Below are 17,401 nucleotides of genomic sequence, written 5' to 3' on the forward strand. Positions count from 1 at the left end.
TGTTCTTGGAAAGGTCATGGAATGGTTCCTTCTGGAAGCTATCTTAAGACAGATGCAAGACAAGGAGCTGATCCAGAGCAGCCAGTGTGGCTTCACCAAGGGCAGATCATCCATCACCCAAGTCTGTTGGTCTTCTATGATGGACTGCTGGCATTGGTAGACAAAGGAAAGGCAACTTATGTGGTCTGCCTTGACTGTTGCAAGGCATTTGACGTGGTCCACACTACATGCTTACTGTTGGAGAGAGATGTTGAATAGAGATGGATTTGAAAAATTTAGTATTCAGTGGATAAGGAATTCATTGGATAGCTGCAGCAACAGAGTTGTGGTCAATGGCTTTATGTCCAGGTGAAGGGCATCTTTCAGGGATCCATCTTGGGACTGGTGGTCTTTAACATTTTTATCAGCAACCCAGATAATGGGGTGGGGAGGAGTGCACCCTCAGCAAGTTTGCAAATGACATCAAGCCAAGTGGTGCAGTTGGTAAGATGGAAGGAAGGGATGCCATCCAGAAGGAACTGGACAAGCTCGAAATGTGATTCCCTGTGAATCTAATGAGACTCAGCAAGGCCAAGTGCCCCATGTTGCACTTGGGTTGAAGTGATCTCATATGTCTACAGAATGAGAGAAGAACTCATTGAGAGCAGCCCTGTGGAGGAGAGTTTGGGGGTTGTAGTGGACAAAAAGCTCAATATGAGACAGTAGCGTGCACTTGCAGCCTGGAAGGCTGACAGTATCCTCCTGGGCTGCAACATAAGGGGGATGACCAGCAGGGACAGGGAAGTGATAGTTCCTCTTTACTCTGCTGTGAAGCACCATCTGGAGTACTGCATCCAGGTCTGAGGTCCCCAATACAAGAAGGACATGGAACTCTTGAAAGAAGTCCAGAGGAGGGCCAAAAAAATGATCAGAAGGCTGGAGCACCTCCCCTGTGAAAACGGGTTGAGGGAGCTGGGTTTGTTCAGCTTGGAGAAGAGAGGGCTCTGGGGAGACCTCATTGCAACTTTCCTGTACTTAAGGGGAGCTTATAAACAGGAAGGAGACTAACGTTTTACATGATTTTATAGTAACAGAACAAGGAAGAATGGTTTTAAACTAACAGGAGACTTAGGGTGGATGTTTGGAGGAAATTATTTACTCAGAGGATGGTGAGGCACTGGCACAGGCTATCTGGAGAAGTGGTTAGGTATCACATCCTTGGAGGCATTCATGGCCAGGTTTGATGTGGCTCTGGGCAGACTAGTCTAGTAGGTGGCAATCAGCTTGCAGCAGGGAGGTAAATAGTCTTTAAGGCCTCTTACAACCCAAGCCAAGAATTAGAATCCTATGATTTTTATGATTTTCATTAGAATTGACACAGATGATGTGATCTTACTTTAGAGTAAATGTGAACATGTGGACACCACACTGATTCACTCTACTGTTCTCCTGCAAATTCAAAAAATATCTCATTTATTCCATAAGTAAATTTTTTTAGTTAAACCAAAATGTTTTCAAAAGGGGTCTAATACTTCACAAATAAAAATCTTTGCTCTATATAGTAAGAGAGCTTTTCAAGAACACTTGATTCGGGTTATATTCTGTACTTAAAATGACTAAAAACTATTGAAAAGTCATACATTTGAACAGTAGTTCAGAATGTTAGTTTCCACGTAAGGAAGGTTTATTATATTACCAGATATAAATTCACAGTTATGGTAACTGACAACAAGAATGTGAAGAATGAAACAGTTCCTACAAACCCCACATAAAGTAAAAAATAATGGTACTTCATGGGGAAATGATGCTGCATAGCATTCCCAGATAAGTTAATCTGTCTGCCTTGTGCATTTATTCTATAAATATTAAATAATAAAATATATATTCTATATGTATTCTATATTTATTCTAAAAATTTGTTTTTTTACTTTAGTAAACTTTTTTTTTACTTATAGTCTTAAATTGATGGTTCTTCTTCAAAGTAGGTATACTGAAATTCAAACTTTTACCAGTTCATATTATTTTTGCCACATATTTCTGGAACATTTACTTTGCATTTGTATAGTTTTTACTTACAGAGTTTTTACTTACTGAATTGATGGCGCTTCATCCTACATATATAAACTTACATGGATCCTTCTGGAATTCACCTTATTGATTTCTGTTTATCCAGAAAAGCTTTGTGATTATTTTTTTTTCTGGAAGAAGAGAGAGAACCTCTTTACTGATTCGGACATTATGTAATTCTTTCTTCTAGGTTCCCAGTGATCAAAAGTGATAGATTTCTGTTTCTGGGACATATTTCATATAATGTAATAGTTATAATCACTCTTAGGAAGTACATTTTGAAAGGAGATTTTGTTTTATGCAACTCAAGTTTACCCACTTAACATATGTTTGTTCAACAGCAGCTTTTTTTGAACAATCTTATCTGTCATCATGTCACCTGAAACTCTTTTGTTTTGTTTTAAGGAACTGCAAAAGCCTGAAACTGTTGGTCGGACTTTCATATCTCCAGCTATTGCGGGACAAGATTTTGCCAGAGCAGAAGGTCTGCTGACTTTTGAACCTGGGCAAAGAAATAAGTTTCTGGATGTGACCCTTACTCCCAAGACAGCGTCATTAAACCCATTTCCTAAACGCTTCCAGGTTGTGCTTTCTAATCCCACAGGAGGTGCCCGAGTAGATGATGTCTATGGTGTTGCTAATGTCACCATTGTCTCAGATATGGGGTCCTTGCCATTCTGGATGCTGATTGATCAACTGCATCAGCCTCTTGATGACGCAATTTTACAAAGAGTCCTTCAGAATCTGAATGTCAAGGTGGCCGCAGAAACTACTGAAGAACAGCTCACTGCTGTGATGCACGTAATAGATAAGGTAAATGTTTCCTGGTGTTTCTTGAAAAACTAATGACTTCAATAAGTATGATCTATAATAAGATCAAAGTTATAATTCACAACAGGGACCCAGAATTTACTTCCCAGATTGTGGAAGCAAAAATAGAAATCACAGGTACCACAGTCAAGGAAGAAATTTGTTGCTAATGAGGATGATGACAGGAAATCATAGAACAATTAGATTGAGAAGAGCAACCAATATTAATTTTGCGTATTTACACATAGCTCACGATTTCCTGCTGTACAGAATTTTATTCAGTGCTATACTTTTAGAGAACTTATTGTTTCTTGAAGGCATCTTTGTTGGTTATAGCCCTGGCACAATACAGTGAGTTTTTCCTAGCTTCTGATGTCAACACAAGGACAGATCATACCATGGCCAACTGGAGTCCACTGTACTCTTAACTAGGCATATAGCTTGCCTTTACTCTTGCAGTAGCTTTGGAAATCGAGTTGGTGCTATAGTTGGGCACTTTAGCATTGCACTAAATTCTGTAAGAAGTCTGAGTCTAGTAGTCTACTTTTGTGGCATTCTGGCTCTTCTGCACCTCTGGAATAATGCACACAAACTGGAAAACAAACATGTAGACATTATTGGACGTTATAACACTCTTCATGTCAAAAATTCTCTAAAGGATAACAGTTTTGGTTTTTGAAAGAATGAATATCACATGGGTTCTTTATCAACTCCATTTAGTAAGCATATCTTTATGTAATTTTGTCAGTAGAGTGCTCCTCATATCTTGGTAGCAGCAATTAGAAGTAGAAAAAAGTTTCCTGAACTTTCAGAAATAATGCTGGTAGAAAAACTAAAATGTAGTAAATGATAAAAGAGTTCAGTGTGAGGAAATGTTTTAAGCAGACTTCTGTGCATAGAATGCTGTTCAATATTTTTTTTCTTCACAATAGGTTACAGATATAGGTGACAAACATTTACTCACTGGTAAAAGTAGAAGTCTTTTCTATGAGATACTCTGTGCTCTCGCTAGTCCAAAACGCAAGGACACACGAGGATATAGCCTGCTTGCTGACGTGACTGAGAAGTTTGCTTTTTCTTTGCTGACTGAGATAATGTGTGGATCACTGGGGGAGAGGTTAGTGAATGTGAATTCATAGTTTTTACTTGAAATATATGACAAAAAATGCTGACACAGACATGAGAACATTTAAGTGGAATTTTTAGATATGGGTGTTGCCTATCATGATGCATTAACGACACTGTGTTGTGCTCTGCAACAGTTGTACAAAATGCAGTATAGGCACTACGACATGGTGTCATAAATAACCTGTGCACTGATACAGGATAGCTGTGAGGATAAGTTAGAAAGTCTCAGACCTGTTCATTAGCTTTAGTTCAAAAACTCTCAGGAAAAAGGACCATTAATATTTTTGGGAAAATGATTTGTAATTACATTGTGGGGAGCTACTTCTAAGACTTGGGTAAGTGAGAGTAAGGAAGCCACAAGTTTTACTGGCACCTTAATTCTGGGATTCTGTGATTTTTGTCTTTGGTTTCGTTCACTTGAACATTATTTTAAATTATGTTAAATTGCTACCTTGATCTACAAGTACATAGTATCTTGTGGTCAGACTAATGTGTAGGGGCATTAGTTGGCTTTGGAAGTAGATAATCATCACTTATGAAACAGGTGCTTTTAAGCAGTGTGTTTCTCCCACTGAGAATCTATTAATGATTATCTGTCTGAATTTTAGGATAAAGGTTTCCCTAATCCACATCTGTGAATATCAGCATGATTTAGATTCCTATCTCAACTTATTTTGGAAATGTAATTTTTTTTCCTATTTCTTTCTGTAGGGGGTCTGAGGTCTATCTCAGCATGAAAGGCAGTAAATGACGTACATATAGATGTTACTCAGAGCAGAACTTGCAAGTTACAATTCTTTTTTCTGAGTTTATTCGCATTATCTACTAGAAGGTCATCAGTTTCGATGTCTCTTCCTTTTGTAGACTCAGTTCCACATCAAGTTATAAAAAGAATAACTTTATTTACCAGGGAATAATTTTGTTTGTACATCATGATACACAAAACCCTGAGGGGAAACAGAGGATTTGGAATATGTAATTACTACATGCATAGATACTTTGTCTATAATACTTCAGCCTTTCTTTTTTTTTTTTCAGCAGCTGAAGGTCTATCAAACGTCTTAAAACCTTAAATTATGGAGGAATAATGTATTAATTGCAGATACACTTTAGAATCACTCTGTGAAAAGCAGCTGAAGCTCAGTTCCACTTATCTGTTGCTTTTCCATTTTAACAGAGGCAAAAATATCCTTGATAGCTGTCCATACATTGCAATAATGGCTCACAACTGGTATCCTCAGCAAATCAATGGACACAGATTTGATGGAAGAGACGGGGATTCTATTCAAGTGCCTGAGCATTTATTAAAGGTCTCTGTTGTATTATCTCCTCCCCAAGAAGAGAATTGTGAATCTATACAGTTCACAGAATACAGCAGTCAGCAGTGGTTTCTCACTGGAGATAAAGAACTTGCCCTAAAGAACAAGGTTTGAAAATAATACAATTTATTTTTACAATAAATCAACTCAGTTAAAGTACTGCTGAAAACAAACAAGGTTCACTTAAAATAGTGTATGTGTGTGTGTGTGTGTGTGTATGTGTTTCTGAATAAAATGAGCACTGACTGAGGAATTTCAGTAAAATCCGTATTTAATTTCAGGTTTTTTCTATGAGTTTAAAGAGTCAGAGCTCACACCCTTTGAAAGACAGCAATGAAGTAATTTATCGGATTTATGCTACAGGAAGTCGGATTGTTCCACAGAAGTCTCTATGTCTCCTTTGGAATCAGGCTTCAGAAAGGTTATTTTATTCATCTGTTTAATGTTCCAGTGAACCTGTGTATTTGTCTAAAATGTGATAACTGTGATTAGGTCACCTGTAAGTATAAAATTCTTCCCATTTCCTTTTACTTATTTTTTATTTTTTTACTTTTCTAGACATTATAATACTGTACAAAAATTTTTGTACAATAAACTAGGTAATTATTGTAGCTGAGGCATTTCTAAGACTTCTACTTTTAACTTATTTCACCAAAATACCATATGTAAAAATGAGGCAGAGCTGACAGGCCATAAATTCCAGAATTGCATTACTTTGTCATTCGTAACATTTTTTACCTCTTTACAGTTATTTTCAGACAGCACTTAAAATCCATTCTTACAGAAGTAAACTATTAAACATGCTTGTCCAGGGTTGCTTCAAGTCACTGATATACTTAGGATATTACTAATTTTGCTGTCATAGAGTCTTTTCTCTGTGACTATAAGAGAAGTAAATGTATAAGTGAATAAAATAAAACTTTTTAGGGGCAGACGTAGGATTTATTTAGACCAGTAATCTGTCTTCCATAGTGGCTCAAAAAGGATGTCTGTGGAAGAGTAAGATCAGAATGATCACGTTTTAGCTCCCCTAATACCACTCTCTGTTACCAGCTACAATGCATATAAGGCTATGATTATTTTTTTTTTTACAGAAAAGACACCAGCTGCTTGTTCTGAATATCAGTGCTTCTAACTTAATGTTTTTCAGAAGAGATGACAGACCTCTCATCATTTTCTGTTCTTACCATACTATTCATACCATTGTAAACAGTGGAACAATTTTGCTTGTGGTTCTCCAGTGCTCCAATGTTCAGTCTGTGTCTTTCCTATTCACACAAAATAAATTGGTGAATTCAAAGAGAATTTTGTTCTGTACTCTGTGAGATCTAATTGTTTTGACTCTGGTATCATTAAAATGGCTTGATCAGTCTGAAACTGATATAAACTATTTCTTTGCAGAAGGGAGGGGCAGCAGGATGTACCTATAATCTCCCAGTTTATCTGGTTGCTATCATAGACAAGATATACTTTCCATTAGAAATTATTAGATATGTCACCTGCATTATCCTCTTCCCAAGTCAGTTCAGCAGTACTAAAGGACAAACAGAACATGATGGTAATTTCAAAGCAACAAGTATCAGTATAAAATGAATTATTCTTCAGAGTGGAATAAGGTATAGTGCAAGTGACAAACAGTTTGAACAATCAGCCCCATATTTGTTGCAGAACCTTTAAAAATATGACTACAGAAATTCTTTAATGGAAAAAAGACATTCATTATCATCTATTCAGAATTTCTTTTTAATAACAAAAGTGAAAACAAGGTTATAAACAATATTTTAATTTCATGTAAATGCTTTATTAGGAAAGAGATCACAATGAAGTATTTACATATAGTTTAGAAAACTTTGTTTTTCAGAGATACAGTAAAAGTTTTCAAGGTTGCTTACCATGTAAATTACACAAATCCAATTACAACTTTGTAAATCTTTGTTCTGCAGTTGGTTATCTGATAGTGGGTTCTGCAGAGTGATTGATGACACATCAAACTACGTGGAGTGCGCTTGTTCTCATATGTCCATTTATGCAGTGTATGCCCAAACAGACGACTTGTCTTCATACAATGAGGCCTTTTTCTCTTCTGGATTCATCTGCATTTCAGGTCAGTAGATACAATTTTGTAATTATCAGCCTCTAATGACCAGAAAGATTAATTGATTTTTAATGATTTTAGTAACTCATGACAGTCTTTTTAACTGGAGGAGTATTAACTAACTTCATTCTATATAAGTTGCTATCAGGGCTGGTATGCGTACATTTAGAAATTTTCACACTGAAGAAAAATGCAGAGCAGGAGACAAGTATGTTGTTTTCCTTGTGTTGTTTTCCATATGTTATTTATTGAACAATGCGAAAGTGGAAGATGACAATTATTTAGGGCAAAAACCTAAAACCCTAAACCCTTCTCTGTCTGTCGCAGCAGTAAAGTCATCCTTTTTTGTCAAGTCTTTCAATCACTATTGTACTTCACCTGAAAATTCTTTGACAATTTAAGTTTATAGTTTACACTCAGAAGTGACAAACTGAGGGCGATAGACTCCCTGTCATATATAGAGTTTCCTTGCATTCTGCGTCCCAACTGCAGTCTGACATCTTGGGAGAAGAACAAGAGTTTAAACTAACCAGGATCGTGATTATTTTTACTGACAGCTATAGTAGCATTTAAAAAAGGCTAAAGGCCTCAGAGAAGAAAGAGATCTAAATTTTAAAGATTATTGACATTGCACCTTTCACACTGCATTTCATTTGTGCGCTGTAGTCAGTCCTGAGTAAAGTACTTCCTTCTTCACTTGTTCCTGGGCACTGTGCAAGCAGAACATATAAGTAATGCGATCACCAAAAAGATATGCTAAAGAGATTCTTGGTGTATCCCTCAGGTCCTTAAATGGTGTTCTGGGTCTCCTCCATGAGAGATTTATGAGTTCTTTGCTTTATACTTAATTATTATATCAATCCTCCATGTGCAGAAATAAAAAAAAAACACTTTGCAAAAATGATTGTTTACATTATGTAATTATTTTAGCTCCCAGTCCTCTGAAGAATAGATATTAAAAGTGAATTCATGTGTGATGAAAGTGTGACACAAAATTAATGTTCTCTTAAGTTTTTGTTCTTTTATTTTATTTTTTATCATGATCTGCACCTTCAAGAGTGCCAACGTTGTCTTTCTGTAGCACAGTTTATTAGTCGAAACCTTAAATTTCCATTTTTCTTGTTCCTGTGTAGGTTTCACTTTGGCTATTATCTCTCACCTTTTCTGCACCAGATGTGCAATGTTTGCAGCTAAACTTCTCACTCACATGATGGTTGCTTGTTTGGGTACTCAGGTAAGAAAAGTCTGAGGTCTCTAAGTGTAAATTAAGCAAATCTTTCCTTTCCTTTCAGTCAGTTCCATGGGCATGTGTGAGTACCTTCTCCTCCCTTACTCTTCCCTCCCCATCCCTCTCCTATCTGGCAGTTTGACAGCAGCTTTTTGAAAAAGAAAACTATTTTAGGACAGAGGTAATAAAGGAGGTTGTTCTTGACAAGAGTGGACTGGAGTACTGTTAGCTATTCTGAACAGCTGAAAGAAAATTCATTTACAGTTGTCTGTGTTGTGATAAGTACAGCTATGTCCTCTTACAAGTATTTAGAAAGTATAGGTATGATTACTTATTTACTATGCAGTTAAATTTTTATGTTTTCACTAATACTTCTGATGTCATGTTATTTAATACATTTTCAATTAAGAACTTTTAACATGAAAATGAATACTTAATTATCGCTAACAAATAAAAGTGTACTACTTTGCATCTTTGTCTAGTTATATTCAGGTAGGTAAATGCTGAATTTACAGCTAGTGCATCTCAAACCAATCTGCAGAAAGAAGGTAACTTTATAAAGTTAAATTTTTTTGCCAGAAAAAAATAGAATCAGCTTTTCAAGTTAGTCACATTCCATATATATGTATATAATTAACTTCCCTTAAACATTTGTGCTGTATGATCTGTTTTTCAGTTGCTACCAATGCACTAATTAGTATTATCTGTAGATGGCAGTCAAACCTTTTCAGCACATTACTCAGTAACTCATTCTTTCAAGGCTATGCCTGCTCTGTGTTTACTCTCTCAATGAAGGAGAATAGTGGTTCACAAAATCCAACCTCCATTTCAGTCTTCTCCATGGACCTAAAGCTTCCAGTGCTAACTGAGCGTTTCTAAAGCCTCCAACAACAGACATTTGAATGTTCAGTATACCCAGTTTTGAGGGATCTCACCAAAAAGATATAAAAGACTTTCTAAAGCCTCTCTAAAACTTTTTCTTTCTCCATTATGGTATTTACTCAGAGAAACATGACATTACCAAAATATGTTACATCTCGAATCCTCAGTTATTTGTTAGTTTGTTTAGCTATCCTATTTGTCATCAAAATTCATGCAACAATTCTGAAAAATCTCAAGGAAGAAAAATGAGAGAGCTGAGATTTTCAGTTTTGGAGTAAATTTAGATGAAGATTTCTGTACGTGAAAAAGCATAGCATGAACACAATTCACAGCATCAATAGGCTTTTACTCATCAGTGAAGTTCTCATTTTTGACAAACTGTAAACCTGGATTAGAATCATAATAGGAACTGCTGTGCTTTTGTCTTGGAATAAGCACTTTATAGATTGTTTGTACGTGCTTACTTGGCTTGATGCATCACATACTCAGCAAATTTTCATATGTATAAATCTAGGCCATTTATACAGTGTATGCTCTGTGTCTGTGGAAGACACTGAATATTATGAGTGGCACACATGTATGGTAAGTTTTGATTTTTGTGTGCGAGCTGCTCTCTGTATCTGTGGTGTAGCTATTTCTTTGGAATATTTGAGCATGAACAATTTGCCGACAGTAGTAATTGTGTACAAATGGCTTGTTATTCTGGCCAGTAATGCAGAGTTCAAGTCTAAATAGAGGAAATGTCATATAGGGAAACTTGTTATCCTTTTTATTTTTGCCAAACAATAGCATATACTTGCTAATTTTGCCAGTCTTCAAGCTAGTGCAACATCATTCATCATGTCTATAGCACTTATCAAGCTGACAAGTCAGATTCTTTCTTCCATTGTATTCAACAGAAATGCAAGATGAAGAAGACTTACTATGTTTAGCTGCCTGAAAGCTGTTTTACGCAACCTGAGCCGATGTGCAAACAAGCATGTCAGATATGTGTTATTAAGATCAAATTGTGCAAACAATCCTAGTTTAAGAAACTGCTAAACATTTATTTGAAAATGATAAACTGTGACCTTGAGAACTAATACTTGGTAGAACTGTTTTATCACTTAGTCAGATGTAGACAAAATTGGAAAACGCAATTCTGCTAGAAATAGATATATTGGAATGAAGTGATAAAATATCCAAGAGGTTTTACAGGAATAGGATCACCAAAGCAAAGGTGCACATGGAAGTAATGTGCTTGAAGGCTGCAACTCATGAAAAAAATTTGGACTTGAATAGGAAAAGGGCAGCTAACAGCATGGTTTGTAAAAGCAGTCAAAGGCAAAAAGGTAAACACTCCTTGAGAATTCAGGATTCAAACATCAAGTAGCAAATTCTGCCATATAGAGCCCATATCTGTCATTCGATGAAAATGGAACTTCTTTGTTAACAGAAATATTGTTGATCTTAACCATTCCCTAAAAACCCAGGGGAAATCTCTATTTCCCTATAATCAAAACCCAAAAGAAAATTGTTATATGTATCAAGACAGGGAGAGTTTGAAAAGAATATTCCAGGATGCAGTGGGTAGAGAGATACTATGTACCACCTGCCACAGAAGCAACTTATGCCAGTCAGTGGTCAAATAGGCAAGTATTGCCTCTCTCTTGGCAGTAGAGAAGTCTTTGCAGCAATTCATATCTCCCTTAAAGTTAGTGTGCTTTTTAGAGTCAGGCAAATGAAAATACTACTTAAAATGCTGTTTCTAAACAAGCCTGGTCCAGAACTTCACTAAACTGTATGTCCATATGAAATTTATATGGACCTAGCAAGTATCATTACTGTACAATTAGACCCCGCTGCCTTGGATGAGCTTATCTGCTTTATAAAACCTAGTTGGTTTTGAGGTCTGAGATTTCTGATCTGATTTCCTTGTATCCTGACAAGAGTAAGCAGTGCTGAAGTGTTGTTAGCACTTCAGGAAGATGAACAGCCCACAAAGTTAGTAAGAGGTCAGAGTAAACAGAACTAAACCCAGTGGACTGGAGTTGCTGTCCACTCTAGAAATTCAGCTTCATGATAAGGCCGCGATAACACTGAAGAATAAATTTATATTCTTTGTTGCCTCTGCAGTGAGAACTAACACCTAAAATTTTCCTCCCAATAATTGGTTTAATTCTGAATTGATTATTGTTTAGCTGATTTCAGTCATTCCCACCAAGTCAGCGCAATTTTAAATTTGTTCAGCTTCTTTAAAAAGCAGTTTCACCTTAGCAATAAGTAGAGACATGGTTATTAGCTTGTGTAAGTACAATTTCATAGGATTTAAATACATGCTGTCTTTAGATGACAGATAAGGTGTATTGCATCTTTTAGAACCTAGGGTCTAGAACTGGGTTTAGAACTAGGGTCAAGAAATTCTTATATAGGCACTGGAACACAGAGGATAGGCATAATACAAAATATAATCCTAAGGAAGGACTGTTAAGAAAAACAGCAAGTCACTCTTAGACGCGTGAACATTAAGGGAACCGATTCCTACGGAAACATCATTACTGCATATTTCCTTTCTTCCAGTAGAGGGAGCAATTTCGCCTTTAGAGTTCCTTGTTACGGAGAGTGCAAAGTGGGGAGAAGACCGTTGTGAAATTGCTGTGACACTGAGACGCTTGGTATTAGCATGAAGCCATCTGCTGATATTTAAAGCCAAGGACCAGGCGAAAGTAAGGGTCAGTGCAGTGCTATAACAAAAGATTTAAGATATCACTTTAACACTCTAAAGAGTGTTGAAATTTAAAAGCACCTGAATTAGCTTTATCTCATCTTGAAAGGAAGGATGGAAGGAAAAGTGCTCATGTGCATGAAATCATGGACAAGTGATGGAATCTGTAAAAATTAAAATCTGAGATACACATATAATTTAAATTTTATGTGTTTTTTTTTCGTCAACTAACACATGATTTTGGTCTCTCACTGATAACTGATTATTATGGTAGTACTCATCTGCTTCTACTTCTGTTAGTTTTAGAGATAATGTTACTTTACTGTCCTTGTTCACTTCTCTGACGTTAGAACTACATTAATAAAATAGTTTTAATGCACAGGCTGTTAGTATCTGCTTAGAAATTATCTCCTTGGGTTTGCCAAAACTCATATATATGAGCAATACTGTAACATATGTTAGAATTCTGCTACATTATCTCACACCTCCTGTCCTCATTACAAACAGTCAAATGTTCTACTTTTCACTTTAAAGTGTAAGGGTATGAGATTTCTATCAGTTAATGCCTTCCAGCTCTTTCTTTTTCTTTACACCCCTGCTTTTTACCAACATCACAAACTATTGGGGACCACACGCAGAGTGAAATAGACAGCAGCATTTCCAAGTTGCCCATTCATCCCTTTTCTCTGTGTTTTACCAGGAGAAAAATTATTCTGCTCCCTCTCTCTGATTCATGCTTTTCAGCATAATTATTTAACTCTTGTTTAAATTTTCTGTGTCCTTTCTTATCTCCCTTTGTTCATTCCACTTGTGTGCCATTCTTCTATAACAAAAATGTAGATAGCTATTATTCCCCCTAATTAGCAAATCTCACATTGCTCATTTGCCTGCTAACAAGCTTTCTTCAGACCTGTCTTTTTGGAGACAAGATTCTCCGCATTTGCTGTTACACATAAATTCTGACCTTAGGAACACCTGCACAGCATTAATCAGAACTGCAGAATTTAACGTAGGAAGGAAGAAATCCATCAGCTTTCTTGAGCAACAGTATCTCAGTTGTGTTGCTTTGCAGCAAATTACAGTCATATTAACCAATATACAGAAGCTAGCCAGCTTCTCTTTTTACACCACCACGATCACTTCATTTGTTTTCACATTTCCATCTGCTGGGATATACTTATATTTTTTTAAATGGTCTTTTTGATTCAATTTTTGGCAGTTTCCTTGTAACTTTCTTCTTTACATCCTCCAGTTAGCTGATGTTCCATACACACTGGATAAAAAATACTTTTAAAGACTAAAGGTACTTAATTATTGGTGTAAATGACACCAGAGACTGACTGTGCAAGATTCATCTGGCAAGTACAGGCAGAATTGTGTCAGGGTCCAGACTGTATATAAAAAATAATTCAGTAAGATTTTCATAAAAACCAGCTTACCAATGATCACAGTTAACTGTGATAATTGTACTGAATTTTGAAACTAGTACAAATTGCAGATCTGAATAAACTCGTGAGAAAGATTGTGAAATACACAAATATAAATATAAATGATCACAGAAAAAAGCAGTAAGTGTTATATATTAGTTGGATGGAAAAACAAAGAGTGTACAAAGTGTATGTTCATGTGCAGGAAAGAAAAAATCATGTTCAGTCATGGAAAAGTCTTTAGAAACATAGTTATTGATGATATGCTCTTTCACCACTATATGGAAACAGGTGACAAATGAGTTGTTCACAGTGTCACGTGTGGTCAGTGGGATCCTTCAGAGCAGTTCCCCTCTACATGTCTGAATTCAAATTCATAAAAATTCAAATTTGGATATAATTTATGGAATTATTTATGTTTTGAAACTAAACACTTTTTTTTTTTTTTTAAATTGAAGCTCTGGAAGATGATGACTGACCTTTTAAAAAAGTGTTTCCACAACAAGAAAAAAATTGGGAACTGGAAATAAAGAAATCATGCAATGCAGATGTGTTCTGTAAAGATGCATCAATCCTCTAAATCTTGCATATACAAATAATTTCTCTTCCTATTACCTTTTTTACAGGTGCAAAGTAGTTGTTGCTATTTGTTCCTTCTGAAGTGTTTTTAAAATATTTCAAGTTGTGCTTGCGTATACCTATTATCTAAATACACTAGTGTATTTCAATTAGAGACAATTATATCAACATTCTCAAAAGATCTCCACATGAGATAAAAGACTGAGCTCTGTAACAAAATCAATCTTCACATTTAATCATGCTCTGTAGTTGGTGCAGTGTTTCAGTCTCGTACCTTGGAGCAGAGCTTTGGGTAAATGGGTGGTTTTTAATTTTTTCTTAAACCCTTTTAACAGTTGCCAAGTCATTAATTCATTATGATACACTTGGTCCTACTCTTGACCTGGGAAACATAAAAGCGATGTTCATGTATGAATCTTTATTAACCTTTATATTTCAGATAAGCATGCAACTTGCCTTCTATTCTGTATAGAATAATATATCCCATTAATACTACGAAGCTCATTAGTTATTTCTAGCTGAAACCAATTATAGCTACTAATCACTTCAGATTAATCGTCAGTGTGGATGTCCAAGCTTCTCAAGTTTGTCTTAGAACAGCAAAAAGCTTTCATTATTGAACTTGATGGCAAATTCTGTCTGTTGTTAAAATATACTTTGTTAATGTCAAACTGGTTTCTTGAAGCCTTGCGTAAGTGTGGTTTCACTGGAAATGTAGAGGAGTAGAAGCTAATAAAGAAAGTAGATGAAATGGTGCCATCTGTATGCACAATGAGTAACAGTATTAGCTCTTCAGCCACCTTTAGCGATATGAAATCCTATGAATCAGTGATGGAAAGATCACAGTTATCTTTCTCTACCTATGTGAAACTTTTCCTCTGTAATGTATCCTTGGTTATGTTTATTTAATAGAATTTTAAAATAACTGAGCTTTGACTATTCTAGCATTAGGATTGTAAGATTTCTTTGTTCTGCGCTTGTATGCTCAGTACTACTAAAATGATAAAATCAAAGGTGAACTTGATCCTAATCATACAAATAGATCATTCCTGACATAGGAAGCAAAGTTAAGACTGAGTTGATCTTTCGTTTAGAAGTGTGAAGGGAAAATTGTTCTTTTTATCACAAGCACAAATGAGAATAGCTTCTTTAAAATCCAAGGATAGCAGTGGACAGAACCTGAAGTTGATGAGCTACTCTTGCTCTGTTCTGGAATGGAAGTTCATTTGGGATTTCCCAGAAAACTCCAGAAACTCTGCCTTTTTGGCCTGGAAAATTTTGCATCAGACTTCTAATAAAACTTTTATTAAGCTTACTCTAATTTAGAAGTCAAGAAATAATGCTTTCTAAAATAATGCAATATAAAAAAAAAATCTTTTCTGAAGATAATGGTTCACAGTTGCCAGAGTTTCTAACATTCTGCTGAATATGTGAAACACATCCATATGTAGAACTAGAAACATTTGCATAAGAGCAAATACAAATTATTGGGAGTTTTATTTTTCAGTAGTACATTACCATTACATTACCATTAGTCTATAGCTCTATACAGTCTGCTCACCTGATGGCTTCATTAGAGTATGTGGTGCTGCGCAATCTGTCTGTGACAGTTAGTGCCCAAAAAGGGATGTAGGTATGTAGAGAGAGCAACAGTGATTTCGGAGAATTCCATGACAGGTTATGCACTATGTATATGTATATATAGATACTGAATGCATCAAGTAGATGCTTGAAAGCATCCAGAAGAGGTCAGCAATGCTGATAATAGAGCAGGAAAGCATGCCCTATGAGTAGAGGCTGAGAAGAATTGGGTTGCCCAGTGATCAAGAGGCATTTAGATAATGGCCCCAATAACATGCTTTAATTTTTGGCTAGCTCTGAAGTTGTCAGGCATTTGGACTCAGTGATCTTTTAAGGTTTCTTCCTGCTGAACCATTCACTTTCAGAGAATCACAGAATCGTCATAGAATAGTTTGAGTTGGAAGGGACATTTAAGATCATGCAGTTCCAACCTCCCTTGTGGACACTTCCCACTCAAAGGCCCAACCAGCCTGGCCTTGAGTGCTTACAGGGAGGGGGCATTCACAACCTCACTGGACAACCCGTTCCAGTGTCTCACCACCCTCACAGTAAAGAATTTCTTACTAGTATCTAGTCTAAACCTACCCTCTTCTAGTTTTAATCTATTTCCCCTTTTTCTGTTGCTACATGCTCATACAAAAAGTCCCTTCCCTTCCCAGCTTTCCAGTAAGCCCCCTTCAAGTAGATCAAGGCCATTACAAGGTCTGGAGCATTCTCTTCTTCAGTTTGAAGGACCTCAGCTATCTCAGCCTGTTCCCCCTGTAGGCTAGGTGTTCCAACCCTCTGATGTTCTCCCTCCCCTGTGACAGACAGCACTGTTCAGAAAAGTCAGGTATCACTGGTAAAACCATGAATGTGAATTAGTCATCTTGAAGTGTAAGTTCCCCTTTTTTCCCTGTCCTGCTAAGACGTCCCTAAATATCAGGTATAAATCTAGAGATAACTCTTTTCCTTACAGTTCATATTTGACCTCAGTCCTACTCTTTGATCAGTGCAAAACTGTAATTGTCTTCTGCTTATCATTCATTACCCTCCATAATAAAGCAGCTGTTACTCTATCAGATAACACAAGATTTCTCAGACTGAGCTCTGTATTTAATCTCTGCTTTTTCTTGTTGTTCGGTTTTCTTTTATTTTTGGAGTTGTGGCCTCCTTGAACAATTAACATTTTAAATCCAATAATAATATGATTTATTTGCTTCATGTAGTACAATTCCAGATGTGTTTATTGTGTTCATACTCAAAAAATTCAATTTTCAATTCCAAGTTTAATCCAAAATCTAAGCTCTTATTTGCTGAATTTCAGCCAAATAGTGTTGAATAATTTGCTGGACTGATAGTATATTATATTCATATAATATATATGAATTTGAATATATAATATTCATATAGTATATTGTATTCTCATAGCTGAGAGAATAAGCTGAGAGACAGTGCCCTGTTCTGAAATATTTTGTCTGTAATTATTTATCAGATGGTTTCCTCAGCTGTATTCAGTTATTTCAAGTCAAATAACCAAATCAAACTTTCCCTTATACTCTTATAACCTGCCCAGAACAGTAAGTAGATGTATCATCTCTGCAGGTATGTAGATTCTTGAGA

The 17,401-nt window shown here is 36.0% G+C and overlaps 1 protein-coding gene across 1 annotated transcript in view; it reads left to right on the forward strand.

Annotated features, from left to right (window-relative positions):
* The window catches only part of ADGRV1 (adhesion G protein-coupled receptor V1), a gene marked incomplete at both ends in the record, with an annotated part of 250,885 nt that overhangs the window by 113,797 nt on the left and 119,687 nt on the right, over positions 1-17,401 (forward strand). Inside the window, 6 exons of the mRNA XM_079548227.1 lie at positions 2,452-2,859; positions 3,789-3,973; positions 5,162-5,411; positions 5,585-5,724; positions 7,247-7,407; positions 8,532-8,632. Coding sequence (XP_079404353.1) covers positions 2,452-2,859; positions 3,789-3,973; positions 5,162-5,411; positions 5,585-5,724; positions 7,247-7,407; positions 8,532-8,632 — 1,245 coding nt within the window. The remainder of the gene's footprint in view (positions 1-2,451; positions 2,860-3,788; positions 3,974-5,161; positions 5,412-5,584; positions 5,725-7,246; positions 7,408-8,531; positions 8,633-17,401) is intronic.

Source organism: Tetrao urogallus (genome assembly GCF_951394365.1).
Source record: "Tetrao urogallus genome assembly, chromosome: Z".
NCBI classification, from domain to species: domain Eukaryota; kingdom Metazoa; phylum Chordata; class Aves; order Galliformes; family Phasianidae; genus Tetrao; species Tetrao urogallus.